The 26243-nt window shown below is 49.0% G+C and overlaps 1 protein-coding gene across 1 annotated transcript in view; it reads left to right on the top strand.

Annotated features, from left to right (window-relative positions):
• LOC140404402 (potassium/sodium hyperpolarization-activated cyclic nucleotide-gated channel 4-like) overlaps positions 1-19685 on the top strand; it is a 401801-nt gene extending 382116 nt beyond the window's left edge. Inside the window, exon 8 of the mRNA XM_072492892.1 lies at positions 17236-19685. Coding sequence (XP_072348993.1) covers positions 17236-18815 — 1580 coding nt within the window. The 3' untranslated portion in view covers positions 18816-19685. The remainder of the gene's footprint in view (positions 1-17235) is intronic.
• Positions 19686-26243: the final 6558 nt, after the last annotated feature.

Genomic DNA, 26243 nt, shown 5'->3' with positions numbered 1-26243 from the left:
ATTCTCCGGCAGAAGTCCCGCTGCTGGAATGCCTGTCTCGCCGGCGAGGATCAAACAACTTCTCTTCACGGCGGGACTAGGTGGCGCGGGCGGGCTCCGGGGTCCTGGGGGGGGTGCGGGGTGATCTGGTCCTGGGGGGTGCCCCCACGGTGGCCTGGCCCGCGATCGGGGCCCACCAGTCCGTGGGCGGGCCTGTGCCGTGGGGGCACTCTTTTCCCTCCGCCTCGGCCACAGTCTTCACCGTGGCTGACGCGGAAGAGACACCACCCCCCCCGCGCATGCGCGGGGATGATGTCAGCAGCCGCTGAAGCTCCCGCGCATGCGCAGACCTCCGCCGCCCGGCGAAGTCCTTTCGGGCCCGGCTCTCGTGGCGCCAAAGGCCTTTCCCGCCGGCTGGCGGTGCGCCAACCACTCCGGCGTGGGGCTAGCCCTTCAAGGTGAGGGCTTGGCCCCTAAAGGTGCGGAGAAATCCGCACCTTTGGGGCGGCCCGATGCCGGAGTGGTTCCCGCCACTCCATCCCACCGGGACCCCCCGCCCCGCCGGGTAGGGGAGAATCCCGCCCCAGCTGTCCAGCCTACTGAGCTAAAGTTTGAGAGAGTGAGAGATAGTTGGTGGCTTTTGTTTTGGTGATGGTGATAGTGGTAATGTCACTGAGCTGGTAATCCAATGGGCCCAGGTTCTGAACCCAAAGGTTTAAATCACATTGTGAATTTAAATTTAACTAACAAATTTAGTCTCAGTATTTCTTTTTTGAATTCAATTCTTTTCTCAGTGACAAAGCTGATGTGCAGATTGCCAGTTATAACCCAGGGCGGCGCGCTTGCTGCCGGATCTGGCATCCTTGTTCCTCCCACAACAGGTGCAGCACCGCTGTGAGTCCTCCTGGGGCTCGAGGAGATGTCTCGCCAGGCTGCAGAGGCTCTTGTCCAACGGGCCTGGCCCTGACGTTACTCGTGCAGTGCCTGGGTCCCAGAGGCTCTACTCTTCGGGGGCATTGTTCACCTGAAAGGGGGGGGGGGGGGGGGGGTCACCAACCCTATTCATCTCCATATCCAGTGAAAGCTGGAGCTCCTGGATTCTCTTCCCTGCGTTTTCACGTGAGAGGGACATCTCTATGACCCCTTTCAGGTCCAAAGATGGTTCTGCCAGCAACTTACGTTGGGCTGCCATTTTGTTGATTCCGCACACAAGGCGGTCTCTCAGCATCTCCTGAAGGGATGGCCCATAATACCAATGCTCGGACATCTTGGACAGGCGCTTCAAAAATGCGTGACTGACCCCCCCCCCCCCCCCCCCCCCCCAGCGTTCTCCCGGCTGTGTTGAACCTGTACCTTTCTACAATTACCGGGTCTAGCGGTTTGCCAGCGTGCATCAAAGACTTGGAATCTGGAACCCCAGGGTAGGTTAGGCTTTTGAAGACGCTAAAGGTAGGGGCCCCACAATCGGTCAGGAGTATCACTTTCTGGCGGTAATCCTCTATAATGGCATTCATCCTAATAAGTAACGCATCCGCTCAGTGTACAGGGCCTAGTTTTTGACGCTCCCGTCAAAAGCACTGAGCCTCCCGAAGATCGGCATTTTAATATCGGTTCTGACCTTGCTCCCTTGTAGCAAGATTCAACCTTGGTCCGGAAGTCCAGAATCACAGCCTGCCGTTCTGTTTTTCCTCGTCGCCAGTATAATATTCACAGGAGTCCCGAGAGGGATTTAAACTCAGTGGTTTATTCAACATATAAATGCAAGATCAAGAACCATCCGAAGATGTCGGTTCCCTTCCTGACTGGCTTTTATTGGTCCGTTTTAACGAGCCGCACTGTTAGGCCTCCCCACTCAGCTTGGGAACTCGTAATCCTCAAGGCCCACAGGGAGAACAATTGGGGTTATTACCCGTCCTTCAATTGGTTCGATTAGTGCCAGGTTCTTGGGAGGATTCAGGTCATCTCTTGGCACAGCTTGATTGGACTCTGTCGGATCCATCTCTGGCAGATTGGTTCTTATCGCCAAAAGTTGATCCGCATGTCTACTCCATATTATATCATCTCGGATTTGTATGGTGTAGGAGACCAAAGAACAAAGAACAAAGAACTAAAATCTCCCACACTTCCGGGGTACATATCCCTCTATTCCCATCCTATTCATGCATTTGTCAAGATGCCCCTCAAACGTCACTATCGTCTCTGCTTCCACCACCTCCTCCGGCAGCGGGTTTCAGGCACCCATTACCCTCTGTGTAAAAAACTTGCCTCGTACATCTCCTCTAAACCTTGCCCCTCGCACCTTAAACCTATGCCCCCTAGTAATTGACCCCTCTACCCTGGGGAAAAGTCTCTGACTATCCACTCTGTCTATGCCCATCATAATTTTGTAGACCTCTATCAGGTCGCCCCTCAACTCCGTCGTTCCAGTGAGAACAAACCGAGTTTATTCAACCTCTCCTCATAGCTAATGCCCTCCATACCAGGCAACATTCTGGTAAATCTCTTCTGCACCCTCTCTAAAGCCTCCACATCCTTCTGGTAGTGTGACGACCAGAATTGAACACTATACTCCAAGTGTGGCCTAACTATGGTTCTTTACAGCTGCAACATAACTTGCCAATTTTTATACTCAATGCCCCGGCCAATGAAGGCAAGCATGCCGTATGCCTTCTTGACTACCTTCTCCACCTGTGTTGCCCCTTTCAGTGACCTGTGGACCTGTACACCTAGATCTCTCTGACTGTCAATACTCGTGACGGTTCTACCATTCACTGTATATTCCCTACCTGTATTAGACCTTCCAAAATGCATTACCTCACATTTGTCCGGATTAAACTCCATCTGTCATCTCATCGCCCAAGTCTCCAAACGATCTAAATCCTGCTGTATCCTCTGACAGTCCTCATCGCTATCCGCAATTCCACCAACCTTTGTGTCTCCCGCAAACTTATTAATCAGACCAGTTACATTTTCCTCCAAATTATTTATATATACTACAAACAGCAAAGTTCCCAGCACTGATCCCTGAGGAACACCGGTAGTCCTATCTGTGCTAAAATGGTGGCATGTATCCACTTTTCGTTTGCGGTAGAATTCCTTGCCAGAACCTCTTGACCCTTGCAGAAGAACGCGTTTTGTCTTGTTCCTCCGCCATATGACCTAAGGCTGTTGCTTTTCCTCAACAATTTATTTGTCTTGTGTGGTTTTAGTGAATCGAGTGCAGTGCGTTGTTAATGACTAACCATTATTAACGCAGGAGAAACTTGTGTTGTTGAGTGCGCAGTATTCCTGCATGTGAGCAGGAATTGGCTCAAGCGTATAGACAATGAACCCTGTTCTCTGGTTACCTTTCAGACCCGCGGCGCCGGGATGCGATTCTCCACGGACCCGGAGAATCGGCGCCAAGCCGCGCCCGCGCAGACAATGCAGCGCTGGTCGGGGGCCGTTGAAAGAGGCCCCCACGGTGATTCTCCGCGATTGACCGGCCGAGTTCCCGCTGAGTTCCACCGGTGTGGTTCCCGAATGGTTCCACCCAGCGGGATCTCGGACCCGCGGCGGCACTGGCCGTCCTGGTTGGGGGGGGGGGGTGCAGGGGGATCACACACCGGGGGCGGGCTCCACGACGGACAGGCCCACGATCGGGGGCTACCGATTGGCGGGAAAGCGCAATTGGGGGGGGCGCCTGTCTTCCTCCGCGTTGGCCCGCTGTGTGGTTCCGCCGTGTTGCGTGGGGGCCGGCGCGTAAACGGCCGCCGTGCGCATGCTCAGACCCGTGGCTGGAAGTGCAGGGCCCCGTTTCGACAGCAGGAGCTGTGGGACGCACGCCGGGGCCCTGCTATCCCTCTTGAAATCAGAGAATCACTCCGGGCGTGGGGGTCATAGCCCCATTTTCGGAGAATCCCGGCCAAGGTTTATTTCGATACAATTGCGATACTCCTCCCCTCCTCTAAGGGTCTCCTTTCCTGACTGGCAGCTCATAGATCATAGAATGTACAGTGCAGAAGGAGGCCATTCAGCCCATCGCGTCTGCACCAGCACTTGGTAAGAGCACCCTACCGAAGCCCACACCTCCACCCTATCCCCATAACCTAACCAAACCTTTTTTTGGACACTAAGGGCAATTTATTTGATTTGATTTTTGATTTGATTTATTGTCACATGTACCGAAGTACAGTGAAAAGTATTTTTCTGCGGCCGAGGGAATGTACACACTAAGTACATAGTGGACAAAAGAATAATCAACAGAGAACATTGACAAATGGTACATCGACAAAAGAGTGATTGGTTACAGTGCGGAACAAGGGGCCAAACAAAGCAAATACATGAGCAAGAGCAGAATAGGGCGTCGTTGATATGCCTTCAATAAGCACACGATGAGTGATGAATGTAACTGAGGCTTTAATACACTAAACAGCTAGCCTCCTGGCCTCTGGTCCCGAACTGGGGCGTAGGCGGAGACTAGCCACCTTTATACATAAGCCCGAGGGGAGGAGCCACAGGCGGAGCCAGCCGGGACAAGCCCAGGCGTGTACAACACAACACAATGCAACACAGTGGTTTACCACATTCACCCCCTGTTTAAAAAGGAGTCCGGCGGGGGTGAAGTGGTCTTGAAGGTCAAGTCCGTCGGGGGTCTTGAACTTCCGCTGTGATCGCCTCAGTCCCGGCTGTGGTGTGGCCACCGGTGTCGAGACCTGCGTGTCCGGCAGCGTGTTGTCCTCTTCTTCACCCAGTTGTTGGGTTGGTGAAGGGAGGGGGGGGGGGGGCGGTGTATGGGCGGGGGTGGTGGTTTTGGTCGCCGGTGGGCCTGTGGGTGCTAGTTCGTGAGGGAGGTGGGCAGGGGTGGGGAAAGACGGTGTAGGGTCGGGGGTGGTGGTGGTGATGGTCGCTGGGGAGCCTGCTGGTGCCAAATGCCGAAGGGAGACTGTGACTTGTCGCCCGTCCTGGTGTGCTACGTAGTCATATTGTGGGTTGGCATGGAGAAGCAGGACTTTCTCGACGAGGGGGTCAGGTTTATGGCTCCTCGCATGCTTCCTGAGGAGGACGGGCCCTGGGACTGCCAGCCAGGACGGGAGCGAGACCCCGGCAGGTGGATTTCCTGGGGAAAGCAAACATATGCTCGTGAGGAGTCTTGTTGTTGGCTGTGCACAGGAGCGACCGGAAGGAGTGGAGCGCATCGGAGAGGACCTCCTGCCAGCGGGAGACTGGGAGGCTCCTAGACCGTAGGGCCAGGAGGACGGCCTTCCAGACCGTTGCGTTCTCTCTCTCTACCTGAGCGTTTCCCCGGGGGTTATAGCTGGTCGTCCTGTTGGAGGCGATGCCCTTGCTGAGCAGGAACTGACGCAACTCGTCGCTCATGAAAGAGGATCCCCAATCACTATGGATGTAGGCGGGGAACACAAACAGAGTGAAAAAAGCAGAGCCTAGATGACGGTGGCAGAGATCATGTCAGGGCACGGGATGGCGAAGGGGAATCTTGAGTACTCGTCAACAATGTTGAGTAAGTACACGTTACGGTCAGTGGAGGGGAGGGGCCCTTTGAAGTCGATGCTGAGGAGTTCAAAGGGGTGCGAGGCCTTTAGGTGTGCTCTGTCTGGCCGATAGAAGTGCGGTTTGCACTCCGCGCAGACCTGGTAGTCCCTGGTCACGGTTCTGAGCTCCTCGATGGAGCAAGGCAGGTTGCGAGCCTTGATGAAGTGAAAAAAACGGGTACTCCCGGTGACAGAGGTCATTGTAGAGGGCACGGAGACGGTCCACTTGTGCGGAAAACGCATTTTTAAAAATTGTAGGTGAGATTCAGGAGTTTAGAGGTGTGGACAAAGTACCGGAGGTTTTCGTCATGGTCCTGCTGACATTGTCTAAGTACGGGAAAGTGGCCCGCAGCCCATACTGGTCAACCATTCGGCTCGAGGGGAGGAGCCACAGGCGGAGCCAGCCGGGACAAGCCCAGGCATGTACAACACAACACAATGCAGCACAGTGGTTTACCACAATCATGAATCGTGTATTTACAGGGAACAGATCAGTCTGAGGGGGCGTCGTTGAGGAGTCTTGTAGCTGTGGGGAAGAAGCTGTTCGTATGTCTGGATGAGCGGGTCTTCAGACATCTGTACCTTCTGCCTGATGGAAAAGTCTGGAAGAAGGCAATGCCTGGGTGGGAGGGGTCTCTGATAATGCTGTGGCCAATCCACCTAACCTGCACATCTTTGGACTGTGGGGGGAAACCGGAGCACCCAGAGGAAATCCACGCAGACACGGGAAGAACGTGCAGACTCCGCACAGACAGTGACCCAAACGGGAATCGAAACTGGGACCATGGAGCTAGGCCGGGGGGTTTTATACAATTGGGGCTCTCCTTGTAAAGCAGAAACCCCATCCCTTTAAAGGGGAAGACCGGCCTGCCTTAAAGGGGAAGTCCATATTCTGGAGAGGTCATGGGAAATCGTATTGTTCTGATCCCGGGACCTCTTTTGGGGTTATAACACCAAATGACAGATCATTTTGTTTCGGATTATTACTACAAATATTTTTCCCATTAGGAAGAGAAGTTGACTTTCCTGCAGTTAGTGAACTTATCCCTCTTTTCTTGTTAGCAAGCTGCAGAGCGAATAAATGTATAAAAAATGCTGATTTTTTTTCTGGGTCAGGAAAGGTGGAATTTCATTAATATTAAACAGCATCAATCCCATTATTTTCTGTGAAGTAATATTTCTATATTATAATTTTAGAACAACATTCGAAGAGCAGAAAGGGAGATACAGAACAGTCTGTTTAATCAGCAGGCAGTGTTCTGAATTATTTGACGCTTGAACCCAAATTCAATTTAATTTTAATAGGTATTTGAGCTAACGATGTAGGCATAATCGCAAATCTGGATGTTCACATACACTTACACACAGACAAAGTTCTTAATGTAATGTTGTCAATATTTTAGACCTCTGTGACTGGCTGGCTACTTTGAGTAATTCTTATTCATCTGGAGGTACTTAACTAACAATCTGACTCACATTCCAAATGTGGGCCAGACGGAGGTTCATTAATATTAATCATTTATATTTTGTGGAATAATAATTCTCAACGCTGTTCTTTCCACTGAAATTTGGTGAAGAAATTCATACAGCCCATTGAAGCAGCAAGTATGGTGTCCAGGGTCCACATAATGGCCAGAGAGGGCATACATCAGCCTGCTCGAGGTAGGAAGATAGCTAACGCTGGATCGCAATTACCTTCATTAATGAGCCAATTGACACCAATTATCCCAGAGACCACCAGAATTTAGTGTTGGCTTCGGGATTAAATGGGAGTTGCAAGGCTTTCCCATCCTTCCGGATGGCCGGATGGCTATCCAACATACCTGCTGGGTTTGCCAGTGGGCTCATAGAAGCATAGAATTTACAATGCAGCAGGAGGCCAATCGACCCATCGAGTCTGCACCGGCCCCTGGAAAGAGCACCCCACTCAAGCCCACACCTCCACCCTATCCCCGTAACACAGTCACCCCAACGAAGCTTTTTGGACACCAAGGGCAATTATTTAGCATGACTAATCCTGCACATCATTGGACTGTGGGAGGAAACCAGAGCATCCGGAGGGAACCCACGCAGACACGGAGAGAACGTGCAGACTCCGCACAGACAGAGGTTCCAGCCGGGAATCGAACCTGGGACCCTGGAGCTGTGAAGCAACAGTGCTAACTATTGTGCTGCCGTGCTGCCCAATGATCTTGGGGTGGGAGGGGTTCCAGTGGGGGGGTCCTTCTTTGGCAGGCACTCTGTGTCCAATCAAAGAACCTGGCTGGCATCAGGAAGGGTGTTGCGCTGAAAGCCACCATGTTTCCTTGCATGGTGTGCAGAGACTCTCCCCCTCCTCCTAAACTCTCCCTGTGACAACCCCTCATCTCACCCTCATTCATCTGAGTCCAGGGATCCCACGGTGATCCTTGCTCTTGGTAGTTCAGACTGCTAGGGGGAGCTGCTGCCCTCTGATTGTTCGAGGAGGGCGAGATTTCCGCCTCCTGGGTCCTGCACCCCAGAGAAGACCCAACGTAGCCCGGCGACAGGCACTTAATATAGTTCCGCGTCTCCCTCAGAAAAGATACAGGTTTCTCACCAGTTCTCCAACCGGTGAGCGGAGCCGCATCGGGAACATTAAATCCCGCCCTTGATGATGATCTATATGCATTGTTGCCATTAGTCTTGAGAAAAATGATTGCCTCTCCTGTCTTTCAATGACATCATGGCCAATCGGTTACCTAACTCTTCACCTGCCTCTGCCCCATATCCTTTAAGACCTTTGGCTCACGGGAAATCTATAAATTTCAGATTTGATATGAACAATGGACAGGGTTGCTAACCCTCAAGGACTGGCCTGGAGTCTCCAGTCATTGAAAGTCAATTCCCAAGACATAGCTCTGAGCAACCCCGGATTTAAAAAAAACACAGGAACATTGTACTTTTTTGCCAATTTATTTGAACATTTGGCTGATAGTCAGTTAAGCATCATACCTTGTGTTGCCCTATTATGTATTTTCTTTTATCTCTGCTTAAACTTTTCAGCGCATTTTGCCGTTCTTAAATAATTTTAATCTGCACTTAAATATTGTCGAGTAGGGACAGGGCACAGATGGATCTCGCAACAAATAGGTTATTAGATAAGATAAGTGACTCACATTGAAGTGAGTCCTTGCATTCTACTCACACGAGGAACCTTTCTCAATGCCTGTTTTACAGCGAAGATCTAATGTGGTCAGCTCAGACTTTGTGCAAAATGTGTCATTTGAAGGAATTGGTTGCTCATTTACAGAGAACAGGTTAAAGGGAACTGGATTGTACAGAGAAATGCAAGACAACCTAGAACATGCGTCTGAATCCAACATGAGCAAGTTCCTGTCGTGGCCTGTTCAGCACCCAGCCCAAACATGCTTGGCACTCTTAATGGATTGTTTTTTTGTATTCATTTACAGGATGCGGGCATTGCTGGTTAGGCCAGCATTTATTGCCCATCCCTAATTGCCCTTCAGAAAGTGGCGGTGAGTTGCCTTCTTGACCCGCTGCAGTGCAGGTACACCCACTGTGTTGATAGGGAGATAGATCCAGGATTCTGCCCCAGCAACAATGAAAATAGCGATATATTTCCAAGTCAGGGTGGTGAGTGAGTTGGAGGGGAACCTCCAGGTGGTGGGGTTTCCAGGTCTCTGCTGCTCTTGTCCTTCTAGATGGTCGTGGCGATAGATTTGGAAGGTGCTGTCGAAGGAATCTTGGTGAGTTACTGCAGTGCATCTTGCAGATGGTTCACACGGTTGCCATTGTTCGTCGGTGATGGAGGGTTTGAATGTTTGTGGAAGGGGGAGCAATCACGCGGGCTGCTTTGGCCAGGATGGTGTCGACCTTCTTGAATGTTGCTGGACAAGTCAGGAGTGTAATGGAATACTCTCCACTTGCCTGGATGAGAGCAGCTCCAGCAACATTCACGAAACTCAACACCATCCTGGACAAAGTAGCCCGCATGATGGCTTGTGCCTTGTAGATGGTGGACAGGATTTGGAGGGGTCAGGAGGTGAGTTACTCGCCATATGATTACTAGCCTTTGACCTGCCCTGGTAACCACAATATTAATTCGTCTAGTCCAGTTCAGTTTCTGATCAATGGTAACCCCTAGGATGTTGACTGTGGGGGATTCAGCAATGGTAATGCTATTGAATGTCAAGGGGCGGTAGTCATATCCTCTCTTATAGGAGCTAGTCATTGGCTGGCGCTTGTGCGGCATGAAAATATAACTTGCCACTTGTCAGCCCAAGCCTGGATATTGCCCAGGTCTTGCTGCATTTGAACATGGACTGCTTCATTATCTGAGGAGTCGCGAATGGTGCTGACCATTGTGCAGTCATCCGCAAACATCCCCACTTCTGATGGTTGGGCCTGGGACACTACCCTGAGGAACTCCTGCCTCCTGCAGTGATGTCCTGGAGCTGAGATGATTGACATCCAACCACCACAACCATCTTCCATTGTTGCATCGTCCATTCCTTTGTTGCATCTCTTTGATGAGAAAGATGCTAAAAGCAGGTGCCTTGTTCAACATTTGGTCTGAACATGTGGGAAGACTCAACTATGGTGATGGGTTTTCTTGATAAACCATTGCTGTCTTTGTGCTCATGGTGTTGTTGTGATAGTGTTAGGGAGGTGATTCTAGGGTTTTGACCCAGTGACAATGATGGAATAGTAATATAATCCCATCAATCGGGATGATACTTGACTTGAAAAGCATTTTGGAGATGAAGACGCCATAATATTTTGTTAAAAAGGGGAGTAAATAAGGAGTTTCAGGGTAGTCATGGCAGGAGAGCCGTTTTCTGGAAAACCAAGAAACCACAGGCCTCAGTCGAACCTCAGTGGTGCGGAAACTATTGGAAGCGAGACAGAATTAATCTGCATTTGGAGAGGCCGGGATTAATCAAGAGCAGCCAGGTTTTGTTAAGGGGAGGACATGTCTGCACAACCTTATTGAATTTTTTGAAGAGGTTTCTCAATGAGTGTAATGCATTTGATGGAGTCAACTTGAACTTCAGCAAGGCTTTTGATAAGGTCCCACATGGGAGACTGATAACCAAGGCAAGAGCCCAAGTGATCCAAGGGAATTTAGCAATTGGATCCAGAATTGGCTGAGTGGCAGGAAGCAGAGGGTGATGGTGGAGGGGCAGTTTTCTGACTGGAAACCAGTGGAATCCCGCAGGGATCAGTGTTGGGGCCATTGCTGTTTGTGGTATATTATAAATGACTTAGATATAAGTGTAGGAAGGTTGATCAGTAATTTTGCAGATAATACAAAAATTGGTGGGATGGTAAATAGTGAAGAGGTTAGCCTTAGATTACAGGCGGATATAGTCGGGCTGGTCAGATGGGCTGATCAGTGGCAAATAGAATTCAATCTGGATAAGTGTGAGCTGATGCATTCGGGCAGGACAAACAAAGCACCAAGCATCAGCGGGACCTTGGTGTGCATGTACATTGGTCCCCTAAAGTAGCAGGGCAGGTAGATACAGTGGTTAAGAAGGCATATGGTATACTTGCCTTTATTGGCTGAGGCATAGAGTTTAAGAGCAGGGAGGTGATGCTGGAACTGTATAAACTATTGGTTAGACCACAGGTAGAGTATTGTGTGCAGTTCTGGAATCCACATTATAGGAGGGATGTGATAGCGCAGGAAAGGGTGCAGAGGAGATTTACCACTTGGGCTGGAGAGTCTTAGCCGTGAAGAGAGATTGGATAGACTGGAATTGTTTTCCTTGGAGCAGAAGAGACTGAAGCGGAACACGAATGAGGTGTATGAAATTATGAGTGGCATGGATAGAGTAGACATGAATAAACTTTCCCCCATGGTGGAGGGACCAATGACCAGGGGGCATAGAGTTAAGGTCAGGGGCAGGAGGTTTGGAGGGGATGTGAGGATAAACCTTTTCACCCAGAGGGGGGTGGGAGTCTGGAACTCGCTGCCTGAAAGGGTGGTGGAGGCAGAGACCCTCATAACATTTACAAAGTATTTAGATGTGCACTTGCGATGCCAAGGCAGACAAGGATATGGGCCAAGTGCTGCAAAATGCGTTTAAAATACTTAGGTGGTTCTTTTTTGGTCAGTGCAGATGCAATGGGCCAAAGGGGATTTTCTGTGGTGTAGATCTCTATAGATACATAGATACAGAGAAGATAGGAGCAGAAGGAGGCCATTTGGCCCTTCGAGCCTGCTCCCCCATTCATCACGATCATGGCTGATCATCCAACTCAATAGCCTAATCCTTTCTCCGCATAGCCTTTGATCCCATTCTCCCCAAGTGCTATGACTCTATGATGCAGAAAGAACAAAGCATTCATTATATTTTAATGGTTAGTTTGTCCAAAAGAATACATTTAATTATTCTGGAGAGTGTTAAAATGTGTAAAGTCCCTCAATAACAAAACTTTAATTTACAGCAATGCTTTGCTGTTTCCTGCCATACAATATATCATTGTCAACAGAAAGCATGGGCCAGATTCTCTGATTCTGAGGCTATGTGCGGAGGATCCCTGGCCTTTTACGTGCAAAGAATCGGTGGCACCCCCTCACCAATGCTTCGACCGGTGAGGGGCTAGCTGCTGCGCCAAGTAAACCTCCCGGCATCCACCGAATGAACGGTTGGAGAATTGCCGGGTCCATGGCCGCGCACCACAACGACCTGCAGCGGTCGCGGCGGGCAACATGGCGCTGGCCGTGCGTGGACCCGACCTGCCAGATAGTGCCCTCCTGGACACCCCCCACCAGTCCCCCCCCCAGCCCTCGCGGAAGCCCCCCCCCCCCCCGGCCAGCGTGGCTCCCGCCCGACTGTAGCAGCGCCGGACACAGTGCACGGCCGGGTTCCCGCACAGCTGAGATCACGGTCAAACCGCACGGTCGTGAACACGGCCCATTGGGGGGCGGAGCATCGGGTGAGGCGGTGTCCCGAGGCCGTCCCAACGGCGTGTGGCGCGCGCACGCGATGACGCCATTTCGGAGGGGGCAGAGCATGCAAAACCTGCGTCCAATTGGAGCCGCCCTCGATTCCGCCATAAAAAGGGATTCTCCGCCTGATCGCCGATTACGAAATCAGCATCGCGGAAAGGAGAATCCAACCCATATTTGCCATCGAGGGAGGGTAATGAAGGTTCACCAGATTGACTCCTGGGATGGCAGGATCGACATTTGAGGAGAGATTGAGTTGGCTGGGTCTGTATTTACTGGATTTTAGAAGAATGAGAGGTGAATTTTCTAGGCTGGCAGATTGGATTCACGGATGGTGTTTCCTCTCCCTGGGGTGGGGGCGGAGGGGGGGGGGTGCAGAGTCTAGAACAAGGGGTCACCGTCTCAGGATACGGGGTAGGCCATTTAGGACAGAGGCGAGGGAAAACTTCTTCACTCAGAGGGTGGGGAACCTGTATGATTCTCAACCACACAAGACTGTGGAGGACAAGTCACTGAATATATTTAAGCAGAAAATAGATAGATTTCGAGTCTTCTAAGGTATGCGGAGTGCATGGGCGCATAATGTTAGAAGATCAGGCATGCTCAAATTGAATGCTGGAGCAGGTTTGAAGGGCTGAATGGCCCACTCTTGCTCTTATTTTCTATGTTTCTAACATATCTCAAATTTCTGTCCAATGTTCTGGTGGTCCCCTTGAACAAAGAATTGGCTAGAATGGAGAACTTCATTGTCTCAATCTCCTTTCCGCTCCTGAAGCATTATATTCCCACAGGTGACAGTTGCCCCACTGTCACCTCATCCAAGAGATTCATGTGCGATTCCTGGCACTAATGGATTTTCCAACAGTTGGGTCAGGTGAGACTCAGAATAAAGCCCAATGCTATCCTCACAATGTCACCTCCACGCATGGACGTCCTGCAGACACATTGTTATGGGCGAGGTGTTTTCAGAACCCCAAAATGTATCATGGAGCTCAACAAACCTCTCCCTTTAATGGATTGTTGCTTTTGAAGCACACGGCTTGTTCCCCAGGTGTGATAAACATTGGATCTCTTAACACCCCTTACTTCAAAGATAACCCCGAAAATAATACAACACTAAATAATCCCTCAAAGTGTTCCTTCAAACGTCCAAAAGGCTTCAAGCCTTCAAAACAGTAACACACCAGGTCACAGAATATATATATTTTCTGTTTGATGGCAGAGATATATCAGCTTGGTTGACTTCAGCTCCAGCACCTTGCCTTTCTTCCTGCAGCTCTCTGGAAACACACAGACACACACAAGCTACTTTTTCAAACTGAAACCAAAAGCAGGAGTGAGCTCAACTCCCCCCTTGTGACATCACTTCAGTAATATGATCATCTCCATTCATTAAAGGTACATTGCTTAAACATCCATGTCTTAAAGGTACTCTCATATGACAACATATGGCGAGATTTTCCCACCCCCTCAGCGGATTTTCCGACGGCAGAGGCAGACCACTGTTGACTAGTGGTTGGTAACATCCGGTCCCGCTGGTGTCTACGGGGTTTAGCGTGCCGCGAATCAAGACGCCGCGGGTAAGCGGTGTGGCACCACCGGTGGGACCGGAAGACCCCCACCCATCTCAGCGAAAAGAGCAGGAAAACCTTGACAATAATCTTGATGGAAGACTGATTGTCTTTCCCCCATCCATGCATGAACTCTGAAGCCCATTCTTTCAACGGGGTAGAAGCTGGAGATCAAAACCTCGTGAATATTTCGGCTCCAGTCACTAATTGGATCAAGCCATTAAGAATGAGTGAAACTTTGGCGGAAAGAGACTTTGCATAATTCTCTTTTCACCCATTACATGGCTGAAGGTAAAAAGCTCTATGGGGAATTTGCTCGCATGTTGCAAATAATTAGTAGATTAATGCCTCTTATACTAGCTAGTAGGATTACTGGAATTAATCCATTAATGCATGTCAAAGCCTTGTGATCCCTGAATGAGTTCACATTTAACGCACAATTTAATCCGATTTGCCCTGGCTAACCTCAAGAAGGTACAGCGATAAGACCCGGTAATCATTATTACTTGGAATAAAAGTTTGAGTTACTGATAGACATTGTAGGGAAGTATTTGAATCCATCTGACTATTCAAAAGTATATTTAGGGAGAAATTATGAATCAAATTAATTCTGATCTAGTTGCTGACAACCATTGCAAACCGTGCTGTTTCGTACTGGGTCCTAAGACTTTATTTTGTACATTAGTACACTCTCTGCCCCTTTCTGTAATAAGGAAAAAACACACCTGCCTTTTCACCTTAACTGCACATTGCTGAACATTTACAGTTCATCCCCAGATTATTTTTATTTTGACAAGTGTTTGGTCTTTAACCTCAACTCAAATGCACCTTCCAAAATTGTGCGACCCGCCTAAAGGTTTATCAGCCTGCCTCATAGACAAAGTAAGCTCTTTCCCAGGAGAAAAGATAATGGGTGGGATTGTCCGGCCCTTTCAGCTGGCGGGATTGTCCAGTCCTGCTGGCGGCGACCCCTATGCCTCGGGTTCTCCAGTGGCGGAGCGTGTGACCATCGTGAAACCCCGTTGCCAGTGGCGGGGCCGTATGATCCTTTCGCCGGCTAACCATGGGCCACCTCCTCCACCACAATACACGCCGCGCCTCTCGGTCTGATTGAGATGCTTACAAGAAAGTTTCAGCTCACTTATCATTAATGACAGGAAAAGAGGCCAGCTATCGTTTCGGATATGTAGAAAAGAAATGGAACAGTGCACGGTGTGCAATTGGATTCTAAGGCGTGGATTATCAAAGGGAGTGGGGAGGGCGTGGGCCTGCCCAGTATTGGTCCAAGAATCTGGGAAGATTAGTATTGCAGAAACTCTGTTGTGAAGTTCTTGGGACAGAATCCATTATATAGTCAGCCAGAGACATTTTAGATGAGAACTGCTTGAACTGTTAAACACGGGTCCTTTAAACATTATTTCCTAGCAGACTCCCTCTGCTGGTACATGTGTATATGGTGGTCTCAAGTGGAAAAAGTGCCATTTTCAATACACTGCATCTGTCGATCTTGACAGCAGAAGCCTTATTTATCTAAGTAAATCTATGTAGCGTCCCATCTGACACTGGTCTCTCATTCAGGTTAGAGCTCAGGTTAAAGTTACCGATCGGGTACTGATGGCATCATAATTAAAGTAGCGCCCTTAGCGAGAAATATAAAAACAGATAGTAAGAGTTTCTACAGGTATTTAAAAAGAAAAAGAATAATTAAAGGGAGCATTGGTCCCCTAGAAAGTAAGAATGGAGAATTAATAATGGGAGATGGTAGAATGTCAGAAATGTTGCACAGAAACTTTGGTCAGAATTCTCCGGCCATTGAGATTCTCTGTTCCCACCGGCAGTGGAACCCATGGTTTCCTGGTGGCCTGGGGGTGGCTTCAATGGGAAATCTCATTGACATGCGGCGGGAGCATAGAACTTTGCCGCCAGGGAATAGCATCCCACGGCTGGGGGACCGGAGAATCATAGAATATCATAGAATTTACAGTGCAGAAGGAGGCCATTCGGCCCATCGAGTCTACACCGGCTCTTAGAAAGAGCACCCTACCCAAGGTCAACAGCTCCACCCTATCCCCATAACACAGTAACCCCACCCAACACTAAGGTCAATTTTGGACACGAAGGGCAATTTATCATGGCCAATCCACCTAACCTGCACATCTTTGGGCTGTGGGAGGAAACCGGAGCACCCGGAGGAAACGCACGCACACACGGGGAGGATGTGCAGTGTCCGCACAGACAGTGACCCAAGCCGGAATCGAACCTGGGACCCTGGAGCTGTTAAGCAGTTGTGCTAACCACAATGCTACCATGCTGCCCCAGCCCTATGTGTCTCTCTTCGCTATAAAAGATGCAAATTAACATCCCAGGAATATTTGTAAATCAGGAGGTGAAAGAGAGGAAGGAACTCAAAATAATTGCAATCGCCAGGGACAGAGTACTGAGAAAACAATGAGAACTGACAAGTTTCATGATTGGATGGACTGTGTCCTCGGGTCTTTGAGAAGTGAAAACTCAGACATAGATGCATTGGTTTTAATTTTTCAAAATTCCCCAGATTCTGGAAGGTCCCATCAGGTTGGAAAATAGCAAATGGAGCTTGTCTGCTCAAAAAAAGGAGGGAGACAGAAGTGGGTACCTACCATCCAACTATAGAATTCCTGCAGTGCAGAAAGAGGGCATTCGGCCCATCGAGTCTGCACCGACCCTCTGAAAGAGCATGCTACCTTGGCCCACTCCCAAAAGGTTAACCTTTTGGACACTAAGGGGCAATTTAGTGCTGCCAATCCACCTAACGTAACAACTGAGGCACGGCTGCCAATGGTCCAGCCATTTAAAATCAAGGAGTGTCCAAGAGGACGGAATTAGACGAGCGCAGAGATCTTGGATGGTTCTATGGCCGGAGGAGGTTGCAGGGTGGGCAGTGGGGGGGGGGAGCAGGGGGGAGAGGCCATGGCAGGATTTGAAAATAAGCGTGAGAATTTTAAAATCAAGACTTTGCCTGGCCCACAGCCAGTGTAGGTCAGCGAGCACAGGGGTGATGGGAGAAGGGGGACATGTTGCGAGTTCCACACGGATAGCAGAGTGCTGTTTGACCTCGTCTTTGCAGAGCATGCATGTTTACATAAAAACGAAACCTCTTGAACTTCTACTCTTTGGCTCATCGTCTTCAGTCGCCTTAAATAATCTAACGTGTTCCCACTTGCTGTCTCTGCAGGCAAGAAAAACTCTATTTTGCTCCATAAAGTGCAGCATGACCTGAACTCTGGTGCCTTGAACTATCAGGAGAATGAGATTATTCAGCAGATTGTACAGCACGACAGGGAGATGGCGGAGCACATCCAGAATAACCCAGTGCCCTCGGATTCCATGCCAGCCCCAGTCATCTGGACACCCCTGGTACAAGCTCCACTACAAGCAGCAGCAGCGACCACCTCCGTGGCGATTGCCCTCACCCATCACCACCCTCGCCTGCGGGGGAGTATGTTCCAACCTCCAGTGCCCATTCTAAATTCCCTGGGGCAGCAGCAAGGTAGTCAAACGCCGAGGCAGTTCAAGCGGATGCAATGTTCTCCTCCGTCCATTGGGTCTCCATCCAGCACAGCGTCCCAGTTACAGACTCCCTGTGCAGAATCCCCCTCGGCCGCACTCTTTCAGACCCACCAGCTCAGGAGTGCCTCCAGCAGTCTGAGCCAGCTGCAGCAGCTGGCGAGCGGCTCACCCACCGCCAGCCCGGTGCCCAGTCACTCGGGCGCGACCTCGACCAGTTTGAGTCAAATCCAGCTGACCAGAGCAAGCTCACCTACATCCAGCCTGGGTCAACTCCAACAGTTCTTGAGCAACTCACCTGCACCTGCTGTCCAACCGTCTTCCCTGGGGTCATCATCCCCTGTCTTCACACATCCCCGCCAGACATCGTCTAGCCCGACCGCCAGTGGCTTGAGTCAATTCCAATCTGCTACCAAGCCATTTCTATTGAGCACTGGCCACCTTCAGTTTCTGGGCAGTGCACAATCAACAGGACTGAAGCAGTTCCCTCATCTAACACCTAACTCTCCCTCAGCTAGTCCATTTGGAACGGGTTCCCCTTCGCCCAGCTCAAGCCCCCTCCCTCAAGCAGCTTCCAGCTCCCAAACGGCACGCTTCCAAGTGCCACAAGATGGGCGAGGACAGCAGCCCAGCTCTGTGATCCAAATCCAGCCGGAAAAATCCAGTTATTCATCAGCTCCCGCGTCGCCACCACAGCACCCGGGCTCCACTTCTTTGTGCTGCACCCCTACTGTTCCCAGGCCTCCCATTCAAAGCCCAGTGACTAAAAGAACATTTCATTGTGCCCCGCCCGATGTCTCGGGCTCCCATTCCTCTCTCCTGATGCTGCAGTCCCCTACAGCCCTTCAACAGATCGTCACGCTAAAAAGCACGCAGCCGTCGCCAGTCGGGCGCTTCACGCAGGACGTTAAGATGATCTCTGCCTCTCAGCCGTCCTTGCCCCAAGAGTTGGCACAAGCAACGCATCGGAGCAGTCCTTCCTCAGCGAGAGAGTCGGTGGGCGGTGTGATCACCTTTTCCAGACCCATGCGTCTGGGCAAACCTTGCAGCTCCATCCCTGAGTGCATGACTCTACCGAGGCAGACATCATCAGCCTGTTTACCTCAGCCACAAGGACAAGTATGTGGAGCATCTGCTGCTACTTTTCAAAGCCCATTATCTAAAGATGAAACTGTCCCTCAGCAAGGATCGGTAACCTTTGATTCTGACTTGGAACCTGTCCGGTCTAAACTCCCTTCCAACTTGTGAGGTTATATGAACACCTAAACAGGTCACAAGTAATCAAGTTTATTATATATATATATATATATATAATTATCTTTTCTTCTGTATAACTGTGATTTGTTTTTTAGATAACAAGTTACTCTAGAGCTATAGTTTTGTGTCACATTATTTTATAAATTTTCATACAAAGGGAACTGTATAAACATAGTATGGCCTCTTTCGCAGTATTAGAATTAATAGCAAAATGATATAAGGACACTAAAATGTAATTTTTTTGAAAAAGAAAACATATTTAATGACTCTTGAAGCTTCATTAAAGGTCAGAAACAATTTAGCACCAACAAATAGTCCAGTAATGCATCCAGGGTCAGGAGTCAAGTCATGTGAAGTTCAACTGATGTCCCACTCTATTCTACTGGATACACAAGTGGGAGAAGCCTTGCTCTCGGGTAAATAGAGCTCTCAAATGTTCTGGGCTGCAATGTTCATTGATATTCAAGGTTTATATTCAGGAGGGTCGAGGCTGGGTGAAGCTTTCCGTGGCATGATGCTGAGGTGTTCTGCACAGGGGCAGACGCCAAACCAAGCAAAGTCAAATATAAGTTGTAGGCGGTTAAAATTGGGTGTTTGAACCTCAGTGACATCATTGGGACATCCCTAGAGGGCAGCACGGTGGCGCTGTGGTTAGCACTCCTGCCTCACGGCACCGAGGTCCCAGGTTCGATCCCGGCTCTGGGTCACTGTCCGTGTGGAGTTTGCACATTTCCCCCGTGTTTGCGTGGGTTTCGCCCCCACAACCCAAAGATGTGCAGGGTAGGTGGATTGTCCACACTAAATTGCCCCTTAATTGGAAAAAATGAATCGAGTACTCTAAATTTATAAAAAGAAACAAAAATAAAATCATGGGGCCATCCTTGATGTCAACAGGTGCATGTTATAAGCAACCTTTTCTCTTTACGCCCTATCAACACACTCTGCATTGATATAGAAGGTGTTTCAAAGGAGCGTCAATGAACAAACTTCAACACCAACTGACTTTAGGGGGACATTAGGTCAGGTAACCTAAAGCTTGGTCAAGGAGGCTTTGATCATAAGAACATAGGAAATAGGAGCAAGAGTAGGCCTTTCAGCCCATCAAGACTGCTGCACCGTTTGATAGGATTGTTGCAGATCTGATTGTGGTCTTCACTGTCCTGCCTGTCTTCCTTAAGTTCCTCGTCGATCAAAACCCTGTCTAACCCAGACTTGAAAAAATTCAGTGACCCAGCCTCCACTACCCTCTGGGGAAGAGAGTTCCAAAGGCTAACGACCCCCTGAGGGAATAAATTCCTCCTCATCTTCATCTTACATGGGACGTTCCTTATTTTCAAACTGTACCCCCTAGTTCTAGACACCCCCATGAGAGGAAGCATTCTCTCAGCATCTATTCTCTCAAGCCCCCTCAGCATCTTCAATGTTTCAATAAGATCACCTCTCATCCTTGCAAACTCCAAGGACTATCGGCCCACTCTGCTCAACCTTTCTTCATAAGCCACCTCTGTCATCCCAGGAACCAGCCAAGTGAAACCTCTCTGAACTGCTTCCAATACAAGTAAATTCCTCCTTAAATAAAGAGGTCAAGGTTGCATACTAACTTTTAGTGTTGTGTGTACAACCAAAAAGTGCAAACTCCACACAGACAGCAACCCAAGGCCGGAATTGAACCTGGGTCCCTGGCGCTGTAAGGCAGCAATGCTAACCACTGTGCCACTGTTCCGCACACTGATATTAGCCTTTGTGAACAGAGCTACGCACCTCCTTTTCCTTTCTTCCAGTCCTTCCAAAACATCAGATACCCCTGAATATCCAGGTCCCAGCCAGGGTCACTTTGACAATCAAGTCTCTGCAATGGCTATCATGGCACACTCATTTATTTCTACTGATGCTTCCAGTTCAACCATCTTATTGTGAATGTTGCATGCATTCAGACTTAATTCTGTCTTTTCCCCACTCTGACTTTGTTTGCTGATGCACTCTTACGTTTGTACACTTTGCCTCTTCCTGTCACACCCTGGTTATCATTCCCAGTATCGCTACCCTGCACTATTACCTTGTCCTTTCCCTTTAACCTTTCAAATCTCCCCTCACGTGACCCCCCTCCCCCGCTCCACCACCACCAGCTTTGAAGCATAAAAGTAAAGATACAAAGACCGGCTCTTCCTGCCCCCTCTGTGCCAAGTTCCCTAGTTAGCACTCATTGAACTCGAGGCACTCGGGCCTCGTCGCCACCCTTGTGCTCCCATTGATGTGCATCATAATTTTGTGGAGTGTCTTAAAGGAAGAGAGGGTCGATCGCGGTTCTGTATGCTCCGCCGCTAACAACGAGCTTCCCCCAGCCAGCTGAAAGCTGGGAACCTTGGCAAGCGTGATGGAATTTTAAAATGTTTTGTGCGAACAATAGGAAATGAAGGACTGCAAGGTAATTTAAAACATAACACGGTCATCACTGCCAAAGAAGCTTCACATTATTCCATCATATTCATACACATTAACTGATGATTTTGAAAAGCAAAGTCTTGGGAAGCAAATAGTATGTGGATATTACTTTAATAGAATGACTCTGGGAATTTTTCAGTGAATTTGCTCAATGAATTACCTATTAAATGTCGACACCAAAACTTCTCCCAATGATGTGCAAATACCTTATGAGATAAGTAGGGCAGTGCATGGTAGCACAGTGGTTAGCACTGATGCCTCACAGTGCCAGGGACCCAGGATTGATTCACGCCTCAGGTAATTGTCTGTGTGGTGTTTGCAGGTTCTCCCCGTGTCTGCGTGGGTTTCCTCCGGGTGCTCCGGTTTCCTCCCACAGTCCCAAAGCTGTGCAGGTTAGCTGGACTGGTCACCATCAATGCACAGGGTTACAGGAGTGAGGCAGGAGAGGGCTCTTTTGGAGGGTTGGTGCAGATTCGATGGGCCGAACGGCCTCCTTCTGCACTGTGGGGGTATTCTGTGGATTCCAAGATTTTTAAATATCAGAGAGGTTGTAGACAGGGCTCAGGATCTCTCTCAGTGGCTTCATTCATGGTTCAGTGTGAAGATGGGCTGTGTAGCTTGCAATGATCCAGGTTCGATCCCGGGACTGGAATGAGCTGATAGAATCGTCGAATTTACAGTGCAGAAGGAGGCCATTCGGCCCATCATGTCTGCACCGGCCCTTGGAAAGAGCACCTTACCCAAGCCCACACCTCCACCCTATCCCCGCAACCCCACCCAACATCCCCGGACACTAAGGGCAATTTAGCGTGGCCAATCTACCGAACCTGCATAGATTTGGACTGTGCGAGGAAACCGGAGCACCCGGAGGAAAGCGACGCAGAGATGAGGAGAACGTGCAGACTCCGCACAGACAGTCATCCAAGCCGGGAATCGAACCTGGGACCCTGGAGCTGTGAAGCAACGGTGCTAACCACTGTGCTACCGTGCTAACCACTGTACTACCGTGCCACCCTAACTGATTAACTGTTTGCAGCCAAGAGAGCAGTTGAGGTTTTATAAATTTCATCAGCACCCTTTATTTGAGATAAAATGATTAGACAAGTATCCTCCTTGGCCTCGCACTCCAGTATACCCGTTTATCACATGCCACGTGTAGCTAGCAAGCGAGAGGAAAATCAGGCTTCGCTGTGACACTTCCATGTTGAAATAGCCTGTCCGTGCTGACTATCTCGGCTGGCATATGGGGATCAGACATGTCGGTAAGGTTCTGGAACATGGCGAGAGCCTATGGAGAACCATTATGTGTGTGTGTCTTCAGGGGAGAATATTGGAGTGCTCTGTAATTTTCAAAAAATGTTTATTTTATTGCTCATATTCAAATAGAATTTTGGCATTTATTTTGAACCGCAAAGCTGACTTTGAACCTTCAAAGGGAAATAAATAAAGGCTCATAATCAGTATTCGATTTTTTTTCAAGGTCTGTCAAAAACGACAGATGCGAAAGTGCAAGGGGTTTTATTTCATCTTTTCCCTGCTGAGGTCCAGCCAAGTTCATGTTTGCTCTGCGCTGGAGCAGTTGTCGACTTGTCTTCTTTGAACAGGTTTGAGTAGCACAGGTACGGGACCAACCAGAGGTCGGAAACAGCAAAGGGAGACGTGGCCACCAAATGCCGAACCCGTGGCTGCAGAATTATTGTAAAATCCCTCTCAACCCATTGGGCAGGCAGGTCGCGTGGGTGGAGAAGAAGATGACGCAGGCTGGCGTAGCCTAAAAGACCACCAACCCGTTGCATTGGGAAGAAGGAGCAAGCAGATCAAATGGGGGAATGATAAACTTTTATTTCCCCCCCCCCCACCATTTGAAGAATGGGAACTGCTGATTTTGTTTGATGTTGGTGCCATGAATCTGCATTAGATGGTCAATGGTGAGTACACTTTCATTAATATTAATTCTCAAAATGTGGGTGTCACGGGAAACTTATTGCCCATACCTTAGTTGCTTACGCTGCAGTTGAGTGGCTTGTTGGACCAATTCAGAGAGCAGTTAAGAGTCAACCACATAATAATAATCTTTATTTGTGTCACACGTTGGCTTACATTAATGAAGTCACTGAGAAAAGCCCTTAGTTGCCACACTCCGGCGCCTGTTCGGGTACACAGAGGGAGAATTCAGAATGTCCAATTCACCTAACAAGCACGCCCTCCACACAGACAGTGATCCAAGTGGGAATCAAACTCGGGACCCTGGTGCTGTGAAGTAACAGTGCTAACCACTGTGCTACCGCATGTTTTGGAACTGGAGGCACATATAGACCAGATGACATGTAAAGGCAGCAGGCATAATCCTAGAGGGCATTGGTGAATTAGTTGGATTTTTATGACAGTTTAATAGTGACTTTTATTTCTATCCTTTCATAATTTCCATATCTTGTTTTAAATTAGAATTTCCACCTGGGATTTGAATGTGAATTCTCAAAATTTCTGGTACAGCAACGTAACCACGACATGACCATATCCTACTGTGGTCAACTAAAGAAAAAAAATCAGTCAGGTCAATCAATGCCACATTAAATCTTCTTTATAATAAATTTAGATTACCCAATTTTTTTTCCAATTAAGGGGCAATTTCACATGGCCAATCCACCTACCCTGCACTCCTTTGGGTTGTGGGGGCGAAGCCCACGCAAACACGGGGAGAACGTGCAAACTCCACATGGACAGTGACCCAGAGACGGGATCGAACCTGGGACCTCAGTGCCGTGAGGCAGCTGTGCTAACCACTAGGCCACAATGCTGCCCGTTTAAATCTTGATGTCAAAACTTGAAAACATTCTTGTGTCAGCTTGCACCATGTCTATGTGTGGACTCCCACCATTCATCTCTGGGTGAGGCTGTTGCTCTTTTTAGCCTTAGTTTTATTAGCTCTGATAGTGTCACCTTTGCTCACGAGTCGCCAGGTATCTTTCTGATACCGCCACGTGATTCAAGCTCGAGTTATGATTAATAAGTCAGCACACCGCTTAGTAAGATTGAAACCAACGGTCATTTATTAAGTACAGCAATCAATACTTACACAATAATCCTACTTTCTATATCACTACCTACCACTACTGGCCAATACTTAACTTTTGGGGATGGCCCACCAGGTCAGGGAAACAAATAGTTTATCGAATTGGATCTGGCCTGCGGGATTCAAAAGGCTGATACGGGTCGATGGCTAGGAATCTCTATCAGGTAGCAATCGCTGGAGTCAGACTTACTGTTTCTGGTCAATGTTCTTGCGAAGGTTGCGAGCAGGAGAAGAAGGGTGAGAGAGCGAGATCTGAACTTGGCCCCTCAATTTATAGGGCCCAGGGGCTTCCTGCCTCTCGGGGCGGCCCTTAACCCTGAGTCCCAAGTGATTGGACTTGTTCCCAATCACTGGGTTCGATATGCTCCAATAATGGGGCGATTCCTCGATCGGGGGGTGGTCGTCCACCTGTCTTTGTTTCGGCCACTGCAGGCGCCGAGAGGTCTGGCCCGGCATTCAATTGCTAATATGTTGCAAATGTTCCCGGGGATAGCCGATTAAACTGCAGATGTCTGTGTTGATGTGCTGCTAATGGTCACAGGTATCGATCTGGGCCGACTTCCCCAGAGCCGAATACGCTATTCTGTCTGCAGCTGTCCGTTTGTGTCCTGTTGGCTGCTTTTCCCATCAGCCTTTTCGGTTAGCCATTTAAATCGGGTTTTGGCCAAATTAATAAGGAATCAGGCATTTTAGGCGGTACAGATCCTCCTTGTGATCCTAACGCGAAGCGTGAAGGATCACATAAATTTTGTCCTTTCCGTTCCCTGACCAGGGGGGACACCTCCTACATGGCCACTACTCTGACCCTAGCTATGCACAAAAATTTACCTAAACAATTCTTGAGGGCGCTATGTCACTCAGGGGCTTGCATCTACAAAATAAAAACGTGGAACATCTAATTTTACCTAAATACACTCATCAAGCATTGCATCATCCTATCTCTCTAAAACATACAACAACAATCATAACATTCCATATTCTCTTTCCTGGCTTGGCAGTCAAGCTCAGGATCATACATGTTTTTGTTCATGACACGTTTTGTACATCTTTTATTTACAGAAAAACGCAAGTGCATGTTTTATTATTCTGGTTTCATAGGTCGTGGGTGTCTGGGGTCTGGTCATACCCGAATATAGGGGATCGGATCCGATATACCAGGGTTCGAGCGCGGTACGCTCTCCTTCTCCATTTGCGGAGGCGCATAGTCTGCACTGCACAGCAGAGTATTGCCAACGCTAATAGTGCTTCAATTACGTACGACAGGGAGTTTTTATGAACTTGGCACACCAGGATAATGCAGCGTGGCTGGTGACTGGGCCCTCGGTACTGCGGGGCAGTGAAACATTAACGGCAGGGGGGTTTGGAGTAATGGGGTCCGCGTTCCCGCGCAACCAAATGTTCATCATGAAAATTTTGATCACGATGAAAGAAGTCCTCATGGCTGTCCTCTTTCTTTTTCTTTCCTCGTGTTCTGTTTTCCTCCGGTCCTGGAGCTTCTGGAGTTCTGTAAAACAAGCATAGTATCTGTAACTACCTTGGTATAATATCCGGTATGTTAGTGTGTCTGTCCTTCTTGGGGCCAATTAAACCCTTATAATTGGTCACTATATGTGACTCTCCCCCCATTTTTTTTTTTCAAAACAAATGTTAGGACACGGCACAAATCCCAATGGTGGACCAGTGCTAAGTTTATCATCCAAATGTTCCTGGATGAAAATAGCATGAGGCAGCAACCCAAGGGTCGCCTAAATAAATAAAACTGTTTTGAAAGGAAAAGGTCGAATGAGGTGCGTATGGGCCGCGACGGGTAAGATTTGGATGGAGTCCCCGGGTAGGATGGCTACCAATACCGTATGTCCCCTACCCGAGCGTTTTTGACCAGCGGGGGGTTCCCAGGCAGGGCG

The sequence above is a fragment of the Scyliorhinus torazame genome, chromosome 30 (genome assembly GCF_047496885.1).
Source record: "Scyliorhinus torazame isolate Kashiwa2021f chromosome 30, sScyTor2.1, whole genome shotgun sequence".
Lineage (NCBI taxonomy): Eukaryota > Metazoa > Chordata > Chondrichthyes > Carcharhiniformes > Scyliorhinidae > Scyliorhinus > Scyliorhinus torazame.
This window is presented reverse-complemented; position numbering and strand designations above follow the sequence as displayed.